General features: G+C 38.4%; 1 protein-coding gene across 2 annotated transcripts in view; it reads left to right on the forward strand.

Moving 5' to 3' along the window:
- The window catches only part of LOC113406244 (connector enhancer of kinase suppressor of ras 2-like), a 357,746-nt gene that overhangs the window by 286,263 nt on the left and 54,321 nt on the right, over positions 1 to 17,162 (forward strand). For both annotated transcript variants that reach the window (XM_026649850.2, XM_026649851.2), the window contains 2 exons: positions 5,259 to 5,359; positions 7,370 to 7,904. In XM_026649850.2, the coding sequence (XP_026505635.1) occupies positions 5,259 to 5,359; positions 7,370 to 7,904 (636 nt within the window). The remainder of the gene's footprint in view (positions 1 to 5,258; positions 5,360 to 7,369; positions 7,905 to 17,162) is intronic.

Raw genomic sequence — 17,162 nt, forward strand, 5'->3', positions numbered from 1 at the left:
CCTCACTTCTTCAGATGCAAGAAGTGAGGTTCTTACCCACGAAAGCTTATGCTCCCAATACTTCTGTTAGTCTTAAAGGTGCCACAGGACCCTCTGTTGCTTTGTGTAGATATAACTACTTAAAGTTTGTGTTTTAATGATTCATGAAACCTGTATTCATATTCAGTTGCTTTATGAGGACACCTCTCGGCTACATGCCTGTCACAAATCAAGACAGGCAAAATCATTCCAGGAAAACTGGCTTGTTATAAAAGCAACCAAAAATTATTAGCACTTAAAAGTACACCAAAACCAAAGGGAAATACAGTTTACAGTAAGATCTTATTTTCCTTTAAAAAGTAAATAGCTTCCGTTGTATCTTTTATACCCTTAAATATGGTATTAGGTACAGTATATTTTTAATTGGATAGTACATTGATCAACCCAATAAAATCTGTTAAGTAAGGGCTATGTGATGTATGAACTTCAAAATTAAATTAACAAAAGGTTGAAAATATCTAATAGTTTATATGTTACAGCAAGAACCACTCTTCATCAATATATCAAAGGGGAATAGAACCATGTAATGTACTTCTTTGGACCTATATTTGGTGAAGGTGGTAGAATTGCCGACAAAAAACTATAGACTAAGCCATTCTACCGTACTGTACTGCCTAAATACCAGGTGCTGATACAAAGAAAAACTGAGTGGTGATATATAACCAGTGGTCAAAGTTGCACTTTCACATGAAAGTGGCAGAGTTGTTTAACTTAAAGTGATGTGGCAGTCAGTGGGTGTGCAAAATAATTGTCACTCTCAAGCATCTTGTATTATTATGCGGAGGCCAAACTCAGGGAGTGGTGCCCACGTATGATGTGGCTGAGTTTTGCTCCAAGAATGTTTGGGATGGTGTGTATGTAAGCTACAATCTGTGCTTTATCTTGAACTCTTAGTCCGGGAGTATAATGCAGTAAAATCTCATTAGGTGGACAGGTTAGTGATAGAAAACTAAGGGAGATGTCATTTTATTCGTAAAAATCTACAGAATCATAATTTCAATGGTGTCAGCCTCTGTGGCATGGCAGGGGGGAACTCACTGCCCCTCTGGCTCCCAGCTCCAGGTCATCCAGTTGGTGGAAATTTTGATAATATAATGTCATCAGAAATGAGTCAAATTGGGTATCATTTGAAAGCCCTTTTTCTCCCAAACACAATGGTGCCAAATGTGATGAATCTAGAACATTTATGTAGCTATATATTCGTACAAATGTTTAAAACTCAACTCTTTTTGAATTATTCTTTAATACAGGTATACATTACTCACATAAAAAAAGACATTCATCTTCAGTAATCCTAGGGAAGCATGCCTTGTCATGGAGGACTTAAAACATTTCTTTATCAAAGACATCATCAGTGTCATCTCTGTCTATAGCACTACTGCTAGACACGTCACATTGATCCTCATCCACACCACATTCACATGTCCCTGTGCAAGGCAGGCTGCTGGCCAAACATTTGCAGGGTGGTGAAGATTTGGTCTTTGCACTCCACTATTTGATCAGGTGAAGGATTGATTTGGGAGTGCCTGGTACTTCACACACAACTGGTGTGGTCAGTCCATCTTCCCAGACCTAAGGGGAGAGTAATTTTGGATGCATTTGATCATCCTGGAGCCATCCTATTGCTTGATAATTTGCCTCTTGATAGCAGGTATAAATGCACCCCCTTGTTGGTGGCAAGTTTTCTCCATCTGTCTGCTTCTTGGAAAAACATCTGCCAGCATAGCTCTGCAAGTGTCCTAATGGTGGTCTTCAAATAGTAAACTCGGCATATGAACACCTCTGGTGCATTTATGCCTTAATCAGTGACTTTCTCAGCTGTTCAGAGCACCATCAGAGTGAGGAGAGAGTCTTCGAAGGCTGAATCAAATGCCAAGATAATTTAGTCTTTCCAGCCAACCTTCCAGTAGTGTCACATCCAGAAAGAGCATGGAAACCTGGCAGTGTGGTGGCTTATAATGGTCCGAGCGATATGAATACATCTCTGAGGGATATGCAGTGATTCTGGTCCCCAGCAGCAGGCACCAAAACAGAATCTTGCAGAAAGTCTTGGTTAGCATCTCAGAGAGCACTAGAACATCTTTGTCTTGTGCAAAGATCCAGAGTTTAGAAGCACCTCCCTCTGTGGTACTGATGGCATGCAAGATATTTTTAGTGTCAGCTTCCTCATGAAAACTAGGAAGAAACTCCACTGAACAGTTTAAGGCAGCAGTTTCATTACACCATGCAATGATGAAATTCCTTGAGCAATTCTTCACATGCTGGATCATTTTTTCTGCAAGGTATGCAGTTAACTCATCCTTCATGCGAGTATGAGACAGTAGTTTCTTCATTGTGACATTGGAGATGTTCATGGAGTCAATGAATTTGTATGGGACCAGTGCAATACCATGGAGTCTCCTCTTTCTGGTAATATTTTTAATTGATTCCTCTGCATATGTGTCAAACATGAAGTGGACTTTATCATAGGTCCAGTATTTTCTCTGTAGGCACATAATGAAGTGTTCAGCCACATCTTGGCAGGTGTTAACAGTTCCTGGTTTATTGAGAGCTTGTACCTCAGCCATGCCATCTATGATTGCTACCCTGAAAGGCCTTTGCTGGCATGAGATACCGGTCACATTGTCAGTAGGTGCTGGCTTAGGAAGACTATGCAAGATGTGCATTAGTTTGCTTTTCAGGTGGCAATATGCATTGTTCAGCTGCATTCAAACATTGAGTGTGATACCACGGATAATTTGTCCTTTCTCAAAGTCTCACACAGATCAACTCACACTGATATCTGGACAGGATCAGGAGATGAGCAAGTGACCTATCTGTGGTTAGCTCTGTAGTAGTATCTGCCACCTTCAATCTGACTTTCCTTTTTGCATTCTAGCACTGCTTTAGTCTGTTCTTCTTGATTGGAGCCCATAAATTGGAGCCTTGGGTAATTCTTTGGGTTGTGAAGGCTTCATACAAGTCATGACCCAAAAGTATCCATTCAACTGACATCTTTAGCTATCTCATCACCGAAGACTGCTTTCATCATGATAGTAATGAGCTCTGGTCCATCAGACACAAAGGGGTTGCTAGCGCGAGTAAGCTCATTTGTAGCTTTAAAATTGCCCTTTCTTGGCATTGAAAGAGTCTAATGAATGTAGGTGGTGCTTGGTTACTTCTGGGGAAGTCATCCCAGTCATGCACCCTGTTAACTTTACTTTCCATGCAACATTCTCACTCAAAGTGACTGCTTCATACAGTTTCTCACTTGTCTCAAGTGTTGAAACTGTGCTTAATGAATGCCTTTGGGCTTCCATCTTCCCGCAGAAAAAGCAGGTGTTTTTCTCAAAATGTATGCCATGGGACCTAGGATAAGGTGAGTCTCACCCAGAGGTGGCACTGGTCCCAGCATATTCAACATTTTCCTGTTGTTCAATGTATTTCCTCTCCAATCATGCCAAAATCAGTTTGTAGGTCGACTTCTTATAGTGTGTAAGGTGCCATCGAGCATTGTGTTTAACCAGGTCCTTCATGTTGGTATTCTCCAATGATTCAGCTACTAGTTGGTACTCTGTCTTCCCATTGATGCCTAAAAATGATCAAGACCAAAGTAAAAACAAGAAGGAGTTTGTAATAAATTACTTTGTGATTGTAATTAATTATGTTATATAATGTATGTTATGTAACTATGTGCATACCATTTGTAGATGTATTCCAGTGATTTCTGGCTGGATGTCAATCTCTTAACCAGAGCCTCATTACAACTCTTTTCACATAATAAACAAAGCTGATAAACAGTACTACTGAACCACTTCTTTTTTTTGCCGATGATGGCAAATCAATTTGAAGCACTCCTTCCATTTATAGTAATCTGTAACATAAAAAATATTAATCGGGTATCATGTTCTGAGCATTCACTGATAACGTAACATAGTACTATCAGTCAATTTAACTTTGTGAGGCTGCATGTTCAACATGCCTGTGTTAAAGAATAAATTTAAAACATTGATTTTTAAACATTTTCTCAAAAATATATCTACATGATTATTCTAGGTTTGTTATGTTTGGCACCGTTGTGTTTGTGGGTGAAAAGGTTTTCAATGATACCCAGCTTGACCCATTTCTGATGATATTGTATTATCAAAACTTCCATCAACCAGAGGACCCAGAGTGAGGGACAGCGAGTCCCCTCTGCCATACCACAGAGGATGATACCATAGAAATTATAAGTCTTTAGATTTTTACAAATTAAATGACACCTCCCTTACCTTTCTATCATTGCTTGCCCACAGAATTATACATTACAAACGCTGTCTTTTATAATTTCTTTTTCTCTGTTGCCCACTTACCAAATACCAAATTGGTACAAATTAGACCCCATTTTATGGCCAATTTAAGCCTAATGTGCAATCTACAGCACCACTAAATTTGGCCCAAGGACTTCCATGTCCATTGCACTTGCTGAATTTGGCTCATTATCTTATCAGTCACATTTTTGCTGAGATAACAAGGCAGTAGGCATCTTACCAACATGCCTAAGACAGAGACAGATTCCTGTCTTACCTCCCATACAACTGATTCCCACTGGAAATCATGTCAAAGAGCCTGAAGAGCTGTGAGAAATTCATGAAAAGACTATACCTGACTATACAGGTGATAGGATTTTGTTTGTTTGTTTCATATTCTTCATGTTGTTAGCTAAGTTTGTTAGCGTTAATGCTGCTTCATAACTCAAAGATAATAGCAAGTTAAGATTTTTTTCATTTTTTTTCTACTTGAAATATAGTTTCAACAGACTCCAACCAATTTTTGTCCTATTTTATTTGGCAAATGTTGATGTAGTAATGTTGTGTAGAGCTGAACGTTTTATAGAGTACTCTGAATATTTTGTATAAATGCCATGTTTATTGTTTATATACTCTACAGTTTGTATTCACAGTGTTTCAGTAGATTAGTATGTAATCTGCTGAAGATGGAGTGATAGGTTAGATCTATAAAAAATGTTTTGAGGTCGTTCTGTCTTTAGATTATAACAATTTAAAATTATTGTGGTTGTCATTTCTGAAGTCAGCAGTTGACAATGCTTATTTCACAGTGGTATCTGAGGTTTGTTTTGGCATTTGTTTTCTTGAAAGCTTGTGTGTGTGTGTGTGTGTGTGTGTGTGTGTGTGTATATATATATATATATGCATCAAGATAGTTTAATTTTTGGATCTGACATGTATACAATTTTTTAGATTACTGGAGTGAGAGTGATAAGGAAGAAGCAGACACTCCATCAACACCCAAACAAGACAGTCCACCACCCCCATATGATACATACCCACGACCTCCTTCGGTAAGTCATCTACAGTTACTTATTTGGAAATGTGTTTGGCATAAAGCATCAGTTTTGCCTACTTGAATCATTTCTTGTGAGAGTAAAAAAAAAATCTGTAAGTATAAAACTCTGAAAAGAACAAATTTCATTATCTCAGTCCTTGATAAAATGTTTGCATTCATCCCTGGGAGGTGTAAAAAGACCATAAAACACATTTTTAGTCACAACCTGTTTCTGATCAAACTTAAGATCATGATGATTGTGTATCTTTTTAAATGTATAGTTTTCCTGAATTTCAAAACCTCCATATGATTAGTGGTCAGGAAATAGCCCTAGCTGAAAAATAGACAAAATATTGATTAGAATCAAGGAACAGGGGTGTATAGGTGTCATTCGTAAGGCTGGAATTTTGTCCAGGGGCAGGAAAGGAAGCTGTGATTTAATAATCATGTCTTGCATAGCTACAGAGAAAAGATTCTGTGTTCTCTACAAGGAGAAGGAAAATCAGGGAGAGAAGACTGCTATGCCATAGACTTAAAAATAAACAAAGAACAAACACACAAAAATAAAACCTGATGCTCCTAAATAGCCTGAGTTAACATGGAAGGCAACAAGGATGACATTTATGCAGCTATGGTTCAGTGAAATACTCTGTTTAAAAAAAAAATTGTAGGATGATGATGCTTTTCTCCTTTTCTCATTAAAAAACTCCGAAGATGTTATAGTATTTTACTTTCCAGTACACTGCTTTACTGAAAACATTCATTAAACAACACAGCTTACTAACACTAGAACAGGCCCAGGGGAGCAAATTTTATATGTGACAATTAGAAATAAGAGGACAACCAGCACTGCTATCTCCACCAAACCCTGGTTTTGTGAGGACACATAACCTTGCTCACCAGTTAGTTCAGTTACAGAATTCTTTCCAATCCCTCTTATGACACCATTTCTAGGACCACTCCATTGTACAAAACAGAACCTACTCACTCAAGTAGAAGCCCAGTTACCCTCGGTAACATTCAGAGATTCTTCCTAAACACACGATTGTGCTGTCAAGTGTAAACATCAAGCAACACCCTTTTAAGTAGCAAAATGCACTCTTAATTTCCAGAAAAGCTTCAGTAGTTATCTAACATACAAGTTCTGTCTCCAGTGATTACAGTTGTTTTGTTTGTGAAAACTTGTGTATATCTATAAATTAAAACAAAAAAGTTAATCTTACTCAGTTTCTTCTCCCAGCAGTTGTTAACATAAGGCCAGATTATGAAGCTCGAACTCACACCGCCTTCAGAATTTTTAAGTTCTGTCGATGTACTAAAAAATTAGTGGATCTTTAAAAATTGAATAAACAAAAGTAGGAGCACAAAACAAGACAAAATTTCAAATTCCTGGTTTCAGAGATGTATAAGTTATCTGAGTGCAAAATGTTGGATTGGAGCATATGGGGGAAGTATTTTTTTTCCTGGCTATATAACTTAAAGGACATTTTTATGTGAACTTTCCAAAGCATTCACCTTCATACTGAGTCCAAGCACTGAAAACTTCATCCCAAAGAAATTTGTTTAAGGAGTTACATGCAACTAAATAAGGTTGCAGTGGAATTTGGATGTCATCTGAAGATAGTACTCACGAGCTAATATAGGGCCAGATTCTGCCACCCTTGTACATGCTCGGTAGTGTTTTACTCTGAATAATGTGAGTAATCCCATGGAGTCAATGGGGCCGTTCTGCAGAGTAAGGAGCATTCAACGTGAGTAAGAATCTTATCCACAGTAATTGTGTTAGTGTGTGTGTGTATGTGTACGGTGTGTGTGTGTGTGTGTGTGTGTATATATATATATATATATATATATATATATATGCAGAGACAAAATATGACCATAGGAGACAAAACTAGTTAATCTGGCAATACATGCCCTCATGATTAGAGTGAATACCATCATGATAATATGACACCTGCGTATTTATTATTAGTAGATGTGAATGTATTTTAATCTAAAAACTATGTTAATATTCATTTTGTAGATGAGCTGTGCAAGCCCTTTTGTGGAACCAAAACACAGCCGACTTTCATCTACAGAAACTTCCCAGTCACAGTCTTCGCATGAAGAGTTCCGTCAAGAAGCAGTAGGGAGCACCACTGAATCACCTGTACGCAAAACAGCCAGTCAGCGACGTTCCTGGCAGGATTTAATAGAGACACCACTGACAAGCTCAGGACTGCACTACCTTCAGACTCTGCCTCTTGAGGATTCAGTGTTCTCTGACTCAATTGTAATCTCTCCAGAACACAGGCGGCAGTCAACTCTTCCAACTCAAAAGTGCCACCTACAGGATCACTATGGTCCATTTCCCTTGGTAGAGGGTGAGAGAAAGCAAGTGCTAAATGGGAATGGAGGCAAGCCCCGCAGTTTTACTCTGCCTCGGGATAGTGGGTTCAACCACTGCTGTCAGAACCTTTCAGTTAGTGCCTCTGATCACCAGGAAGATGTACAACAGAAAAAGTTAGATGAGGAAGAGGAAGACGGGAAAGCAGCAGCAGAAAACCAAGAAGATAAAAGTAAGTATTGAATATTCTCTATGGCTATTCAAGATTTCTATTTAAATAACTTACAAGTTGAAAATCTTTTCCTCTTTAATGAAAACAAAACGAATAGTCTCTTTAATTTTCTTTTAAAATTTAACAATTTACCCTTGTTGCAGATGCAATTGAAATGACCTTTCTGATTTGTTTTTTGTACAGTTCCTTAATAACTAACAGAATGATGAGTCATGTACCTTAGATTTCAGAACAGCCCATGGTTACAGCACAGAATTACTATTTTCTTCTAGTAATTTTTAGTTAATGGATTTTGTTTCTCTTTCCTTTCCATTTCTACTCACTCTCCATCTCCACTAACACACTCATGCCTTTGAGACATATTTGGTGGGCTTTCCAGTTCAGAACCTGCTCCTGTTGAAGTCAATAACAAAACTCCCACTAAATTCAGTAGTGCAGGACAAGGCCCTAAGTGCTTACTGTGTAGGTTGTAGAATCCTGACAAGACAGCTTGAGCAGGTTGTGATTAGTTCAGAAAATAAATAGAATATATTTTCCCCAGTTCTTCACCATTTTCTAACATGTAATTTGAAAGATAAAAATACAAGAAACAATTTATGAAACAAGAACTTCATAGAAGATATCTACATGAACAATTGGGATAAAAATGAGCCTGAAATAGCATATTCACTTCTTCCATGGTGCATTAGCTCATCTTGAGATCAGTTTTTTTGTCAGAGTAATCCAAATTAACCTGTAGAACAAGGATTTCAGAGGAACCTTCTCCCCACATGTGCATACGCTGGTATCAGACAAATCTACCCCTTATGTGTTTCATGAACTATCCATCGCCATTATTTATAGAGCTTCTTAACATATGTTGGCTATCAAAGTTCATTTACCAACCATCTTGAAGGGCCAGCAAACAAGGCCTGCATCAGTTAGTTATGGGGTTATGCTACAATTAAGTTATCTGTAACAGTGAAGAAGGCAGACAACCTACCAGCCTCTTGAAGGAACTGTGGTTGCTACTAACCTGAATCCCTCAAAATGTGTAGAGGGCCTGTTGGCAGAGTTGGCATGAATAAGGAGTCTGAAAACGATAGAGGCAGAGAGGTGGGAAAGAGTAAAGAAGTTTCACAAAACTACAAAACAGACAAAAAAAGGTATCCATTAAACTGTCAACCTAACAGTACTGCTGAGTATTGGAATTAGTGTTGAATTTTTTTATTCTCCATGGCAGATGTGAATAGTTTTGCTCTATATTTATGTTTTTAATTGATAGATACTAGATACTCTGTGATATGCATCTGGCTTTTAATTAATCCTGGTGCCATTTTTTTAAGGTAAATTGTCATTTCAACTCATCTGGAGCACCTTTCAAACATTTACATTTAATAGGGTAACATTTAGGCTACTAAAGAGTCAGAACTTAAGATGTCTGATGCAGTTTGCTATATGATTAAACTCCATCACCCACAGACAAAACATGTTACCCTAATTACTTTTCCCCCTGGGGATTTGGCCTTCAAATGAGCTTTTAATGGTAGCAATAAAAAATGATAAAATCCTCCCAATTTATGAAAGGAAAAGAATAGCAGCACTGACACTGTTAGGGGTGGCTTAGAGACTTTGTTATGGACCCTGTGTTCTTAGGTGATTTAAAGTTCAGTTGCAAAGCTTTTTGTTGTTGCATTTTAAACCACACAGCAATAATAAAGGGACACACCTTGGATTAACAGGCCGGAATCTGGACTACCTTCCCCCCAAAAAACCCCCCCACCCTCTCTCCCACCCCGCATTTCCAGCCCCTTCTCCAAAATTGACATGTATGTTTCCATTTTGAAAGGGTCTCCTTGACAAGCTCATGTTGGGGTTTTTGGTTTTGGTTTGGTTTGGTTTTGTTGTGTTTTAATTTTAGGAAAGCAAATAATTACCAAAGAGGCAATCATTTCAGAGATGTTAATGACTAGCTAGAAGGGCAAAATGCTCGTGGTGAATTATTAACCGTGAGAATATAAAAATATGAAGAAAATATCAAGTAGCATGTTGAAAAGTTTGAACTGCTTGTTGCTATGGCTACAGTGTTCTGTTTATAGTACTGGCCTTTTCCTGTGTGCTAACCGGTAGACAGACAGGATTTTATTGCCAACCTTCTTCCAAAATGTAGAATCTCAGTTTCTGCGCTGTGGTGACACAAACTGGCTCATAACATTGAGTTTGCTGAGATGATGAGTGCATTTGGGCATGTTGCACCATTACCCCTCTTTCTCCATGTTGTGAGAAAGCAAAAAATTGAAATTGACAAGATTCATTCTTTCAGGGCCAGCAGGGAGAAGAGAGAGAGAGAAAGAACAATAACCCCCAGTTTCCATATACAGTGTTACCTTTAGAGACAATCCAAGTTGGGATTCAGAAGACCCTGTACCTTGTAATAGATTCTTTAGAGTAGTACCCTAATTAGGGTGACCAGATGTGGGACAGTCCTGTTTTTTGGGACTTTTTCTTATGTAGGTGCCTATTACCCCCCACCCCCATTTCGTTTTCTCACAGTTGCTATCTGGTCACCCTAACCCTAATGAATCTCAAATAGTTATGATCTATTGGATAAATATATGTGTGTTAAAGTTGAATCATTTCTGTTGATTTTGGGTAATAAATACAACTCCTTTGCAACTGTTAACATGTGAGTTAAATGTCATTGCTGGAAGTTTGTCTTTGGGGCTTTATGTTTCATTTGTTTTTAATTCCCACCATTACAAAATACAAAAAATAAAATCAACTAATTTAAAACAGTCCCTTATCCCATGTTTTTGAAAAATGTTGTTCAGGCAACTGCACACAGCTTAGGAATTCAGTGATTTGTTTATGACCCTCGGTCAGATCATCAGCTAGTGTAAATTGGCATCGCTCTACTGACTTCTATGGAGCTCCACTGATTTATGACAGCTGAGGATCTGTCCCTGTGTCTTTAAATCACTATTTCATGCTCAGAGTAGGCATTGCAGGAGCCACTGCAATGGATGATTTTGTGTACCTGCTCTGGTTATACCTTGGTACATTGTGGTGAGTTTAAGATGCTGAATGTCCTTTCCTATGTTGGTTTGTTAGAACATTAACTTTATTATGTACAATCTCTATATTTTTACTCCAGCACATTAACATTGCACTACTCGTTTTTATTTCCTCAATGAGTCATTTAGACTTTCTTTCTCTGTATTGACATTGTCTTGTGATTATTGTTATATTTTTAACCGGAATTTAGCTCCTGTGGTGTATGTGTATTTGTGCATGTGTTCACTTCTGAGATTATTACACAGGCAGACATTGTTCAGGGGTGATTCTTTGGAACACGTAGGCATCCTCATTGGGAGCAAACCACCTCTTGTTTTGTTCTAAAGCAGGCTGCACATGATGAACGTATTAATTGGTAATGGCAAAACACATTACGTATCCGTGATTAAGTCATAAAGGACAAGTCCTGCCTTCTCAGATTTGCCTCACTGTAGATGGAGGTAATAGAATTAGACAGTTATGCATCACATCACTGCCACCCACTCTCCTTCAGGCCTAAAGTTTATCGGTGCTGTGTATATTTTGACATGGATTTCACCACTGGATGCCAAAGAGCACCTAAAGTTATTCTTGACAGAACAGTTTATTTGCTTTTCGCCTCTAAAGAGCTTACTTCATTTTTACTTTCTTTACTATTTGAAAGTTAGTTTTGCATGATTAATCTCTCATTTTCATAGGACCAATGATTTTGTGGGAGAAGGTGAAATTACGAATATTAATATTTAGCCTGTAGGAGAAATAAACACTAACTCTCTGCAGTGGCAAATTGAGCATAGCTCCTACTGACTTGGCCAGAGGGAATGCTCCCTTCCTGCTCATTCACTAGAACTACCTTCTATGGACCACAAGAGGACCAATTAGAGTCTCTGCTGCCATAACTAACAGGACACCAGATCTGGCGTTAGGCATAAGCAGACTAAGCAATTGCTTAGAGCTCTGAGCAGCTCAAGGGCCGCTATTCACTTTTTATTATATGTTGGGGCGGACAAAAAAATATTCCTGCTTAGGGCCCCCAGTGGGTTAGTACCTCACTCCAGGACACACACAGCCACCAGAAAGGAAACTGCTAATTGGTTAAAGCTGCTCCTTGGCCTAGCCTCAGTTAGCAGATAAACACATGAATTCTAGCAATATCTTTTTGATCATTTAGGCACAGTGGGCACTGTAATAAGTAATAATTTAATTTATATAGAATCAACCTGTTGTAAAGAATAAGGATAGAAAATATTTTAAAACAAAACTGCTTATTATATAGCTAGATCTATGGATTTTGAGAAGATGTGTGGAAGAAAAAAAACCCTTATAGGCCATTTTTTCCCTTCGCAGACTCGTTTCCTTCTGCAAAGTTCCTGTCCTATATAGCCTCTCTGTGTCTCTACAAGCCTTGTGTGCCCTTCTCCTGTAGGTCCACAGCCTTGCAAGCCCTAGGGTTTTATACTGCTACCCATCACCATAGCATCTGAGCACCTTCCATGTAAAACTGATAGCAATAATGAAGTCCCTAGTTGATTTCGTGGAGTCTCGGGCTCTCCTCCTTTTTCAGGGTGAAAGCTCTATTTAGAGTATTGGTTTCAGGTTTTTATTTATTTGTTTGTTTGTTTGTTTTATGGAGAGGTGTGTGGCTACAACGGGTGTCAATGCTGTGTCATTCTTACTATGGTAGAAACCAGCGGGTGGTTGTTTTGGGGTGAGAGTGTTGAAGAGGAAGTTTTTGCAGTGTTTCCTAAATATGATCAGACTCTCTAGATTAACCTGCTCTCAGCTGGAAGTTTGTTTCACAGCCAGAAACCCTCATTCAAGAATGCTTTGTCTCCAGCTGTTATATGCTTTGTCCTGGGTTTGGTCATCTGCATTATGCCTGAGGAACTCAGCTGTCTTGGAGGTTCATAGATCAAAATTCATTCTTTAATGTAGTTGGAGCTTGATTCATCTGAAGCGCGTTGTTAAATGCTAGGGCAGGAGCTGCTGCAGCTCCTGCTGGCATCTCTCAGCTCTGTGCAGCCAGGACTGCGTTCTTTGCTTCTCCCTCCCTAGGCAGCAAAAGCAGCCAACAAGTGGTTACTAAGAGAAATTAGAATTTGCTGCTTCCACACCACCTAGTGTTTATAGCGAGGGAGTGCAGGAAGCTGCAACTAGGCAAAACAAGGAAAGCCAGGAGCAGAAGCCTGTGTCCACACCCATAGGATCAGCTCTGGGAGAGACCGTTGTTATCTCCATAGTGAAGGTTACAACCCAGGGTTAACCTTTTCTCCTTGGCGAGGGAGAGTGTCTTAGTCAAAAAGTGAATTGTGGATAAGGTCAAATATTTCAGATTCCTGAAACTGGTAACAGTGAGGCTTTTTTCATTTTCTAAAGTAGACAAGGCGGCATTCCATTTTAATGAAGAACTGTATGACATATAACCCTAGTGGGCCAGTAGCTGGACCAAATGGTAACACAGTACTTCTCAGAAAGATCAATATTTGCTTAAATAATGAAGGCTATGTAGCATCTCCATTTTAACTGGGTTTCTGCCATGTAGCCTTCAGTGTGTTGTTTTCTATTTTTCTTATAAATAGGGTACCTTTCACTTTTACAGTGGGGTTAAAAGGTAGTGAAACATACAGAAGTGAGCAGCACTCATCTGTGAAGCTCAGGTGAATATAAGATGAGGATGATGTTTGCCTGAAATGAGTAGGACAGGGTATGCTTTCGTGATATAAAACCAATGACTCCGTTTTCCAATAGAGAGGACTCCATTAAATATATTCTGTGGTTTGACCACCTTGTTAGACAGCTTAAATCTGCACCAGCAGACAGGAGAGGACTATTAACATGTTATATTTTCCCCACTGTGACTATTTGGGTTAATAAAGGTATGTGTGTCATGTAGTGTCTAGATGAGTGAAGAAAGGCATAAGAGAGATGATGGGTAATATGTCAGGTTGGAAACATACCTCATGAAGCCGAATGGGTGGCATAAAGTACAGCATCTTCAGAGTCACTAAGGAAAATGTTATTCTAACCTACGATGTGAACTATATGTCTTGTTAAAATCAGAACATTTCCCGTTGTTGTTGTTCTGTCTGGCACAGCCTGTGACTCAAGTGGGCTAATCTCCTGGCTGCATTTTTGTGTGTCATTTTACAATCTGACCTGTTTTTAAATGTTTGGTTGAAGGTTCTCATCATGACTTCCCCTTGGCTGGAGCGCCTCCCTTATTGCTGTTTTCATTTACGGACTATTATCAGCAATTCCACCACTTAATTGTCTTTGAGACTTCTAGTAGTAGCTCTCACTACTAACTCATAATTAGTGTAGCTTGGAATGTTTGAAGACTATTTTTAAAAAATCATCTCAATTATATTGGGATATATTTGCAGTGGCTTACATGTGTTTGCTGACATGAATTCATAGTGCAAAGAAAATATTTTAATTTATTTCTTAGACAGGTAAATCATTTGTAGCAGGTCGCTGTTTCAGGCAGTTAGAGGCAATGGAAAAGTATAGTGACAGAAAACAGTGTCTAACGGCTCTGGAATTATTTGTTCTTGGTTTTAAATGAATAACAAAATGCTTTATAAAACAAATAGGACACTTTGTTGTGCATATTCCTGTGGTCTTTATTAATCTAGTTGACATAATATTTCTTAAAAGCTAATCTAGGCTGAAAAACCCAACCTCACTGATTTGACAAAGTCCAGCTGGGTGTTGTTTTAATATGCTTCTTTTTACATAATGTAAAATATAATTTCACATGTATAGCTCTATATATTCATATATAATAAAAAATTGTCTTACTAGATGACAAAATTAGTTGCTTATCACAGGTAGGCTTTCTAATAAGGCCAAAGCAAATTTTTACTCCATATATTCAGGGATACTTTAAGATGGTCTCTTAAGGCAGGTATTTGCCTAATAAGAATGGTCTCTTGTACAGGTTTCACTGTGCGTTACTGAACGTTTTGGGGTCCCAATTATGTGAGGTAATGAGTGCCATCAACTCCCACTTAATTTTTTTCCAGAAAACTGGACAGTTCTGCTTAATCAGAACTGCTGCCTAGTGTACTTTAGTTTTCCTCTTTCATGGGAATGGAGGGAAAGAGAAGGATGCCCCACACATCTTGCCATTTCCTAAAATATGTGCAATGCCACATCTATGTTCTGTCTGCAGCTCTCCAGTGGTGGTTTCATTAGGAATGGCTCACTTGTGGGAGAAGTTGCTTTCACTTCATCCTAGCCTTATAGTAACCAACTAAGCAAAGGACGAGTCAGATTAAGTTTTCCCCTGAAGCATGCGCCTTAATGTGCCTTCTTCCAGAGACTATAAAGCCTGACAGAGCTACTTTTGGCCCTGTGCCATTTTTTTTCCTGTATAGGAGCTACAGTTTTGTGTAATTATTATATTTTAGATAAGCTTTTCTCTAAACTTTCAAGAGCACACTAATATCCCTGAGAAGACACGCACCCCATTAAAAGCTGTGTAACTGTTTCCTGTCTGTTCACTTACATGTTTGTCTACTACCCATATAAAACATGGACTTTTCCATAAACTACTCCTACAAAGATTTTCACTTAGAGAAATCAGTACTGTGCATGGGCATACCTCTTACAGATAATGATTCTGATCTCCTTAATAAGCCACTTTGAGATCTACTGAGGAAAAGTGCTATATAAGAGCTAGGCATTATTTATGTATGTGCTGGGTGCTATACAAACACAGAAGAAAAAGATGATCCCTTCCGCAAAGGGCTTGCAATCTAAGTATTATTATTATTTATTATTTTATTGTTATTTTTATTACTGTTTACATTATATTTGACACAACATTGAAATTTGGGATGGGGGGGAACAAGCTTTTGTAAATCCAGTGGGCATTGTAAAAGATTCTGTACACTGGTTTTAAATTAGTGTGAAAACAAACATTCTTCTGCAGTGTTTGAAAGCCAAACACCGCATCACTTACAAGGTAGCAATTCAGAAAGTGATACTGGCTATTAACAAAAGTCAAACTGACTTAACCAGGTGCCCGTTTACTTCAGTGGTCTTTTACATGGGTGCAGGTATCTACCCATACAAATCTGGTGCCTTAATTGATTTTCATTGCCCAAGCTGCAAGAAAAATAGATGAATGGCATAAAGAGTACACGTACAGTAGATTTTATAATTTATTTCACTTTTAATGATTTAAGATATAATTAACAGCAAAGGTAAAAAAGTTTTTTGCTTAGAATATATGACTATAATTGTATCCTTTCACGGGAGGGGACTTCCTACGTGGCAGAGTGTACCCCAAGTTGTATTATTGGAGTGGAGGGAGTTAATAGATCCATGCTGCCACAGACTTCCCTTGGCTGTTACCAGGTTGGGGGGAGGGGCAAGGAATAGGTGGATAAATTAATATACGTCATGATTGCATTAATTAACTTTTCCTGATAAGTTCCATGGAGCAGAGGGCAACATATGGCTTGCCCTTGGCTTTCCTATCCTCTTCCCCTTCCGCCCCTACCCCCCTCATAAACCCCAGAATTTGGGCAGGGAGACAGATGATATGGTGAGGCCGTAGCCCTATTTGTGTATGGAGGATGGATTCGCATATGGAGCACCCCTTCTCACACTATTCTGCAGTACATAATCTGGGCCATTAGTTCTTATGTCCTGTCCCGCCGAGATTCTTAATTTATAGTACTAAATGATGTGTGATTGCTCTCTGGTTTACTAGCTTGTCATGACTCTCGAGCAAAGTATAAAACTCTTTGCATGTTTGCAGATATTTTCTGCAAAAGAACAAAAGTTGCCTTCATTTTAAAGCATAATATACTGAAGTTCTTTTAAATGAGGTTACATGATTTACTTTAAAAATATGTATTTTGTATGCAAAAGGCAAAGACATACAGCTTGTTTTTCAGAACTCGCTGCATAAATTACAATTAAACGACTGTTTTCTATTCTAAATTTTGCATTTACATTTTTTTCAGTGAGAGATTGAAATTAATGCATTACAGTCAAGGTTTAATCATGTATATAAATCTCCTTGCAGCATACTCACTAAAAATGTTTTTAAAGAAGCTCTCAAATTTAACCTCAGCCCACTATGTGAGGAAGCTGCTTAGCAAGGGGATGTATGCAGAATTGTGATCATTCATCTCTTCAGTGACATACAACAGGTATTTAGCCTAATCTTAAAGGTTTCTGAGACAGCTACAATGAAGAGATGTTAATAAG

The sequence above is a fragment of the Terrapene carolina genome, unplaced genomic scaffold (genome assembly GCF_002925995.2).
Source record: "Terrapene carolina triunguis isolate 2854851 unplaced genomic scaffold, T_m_triunguis-2.0 Scaffold23, whole genome shotgun sequence".
Lineage (NCBI taxonomy): Eukaryota > Metazoa > Chordata > Testudines > Emydidae > Terrapene > Terrapene triunguis.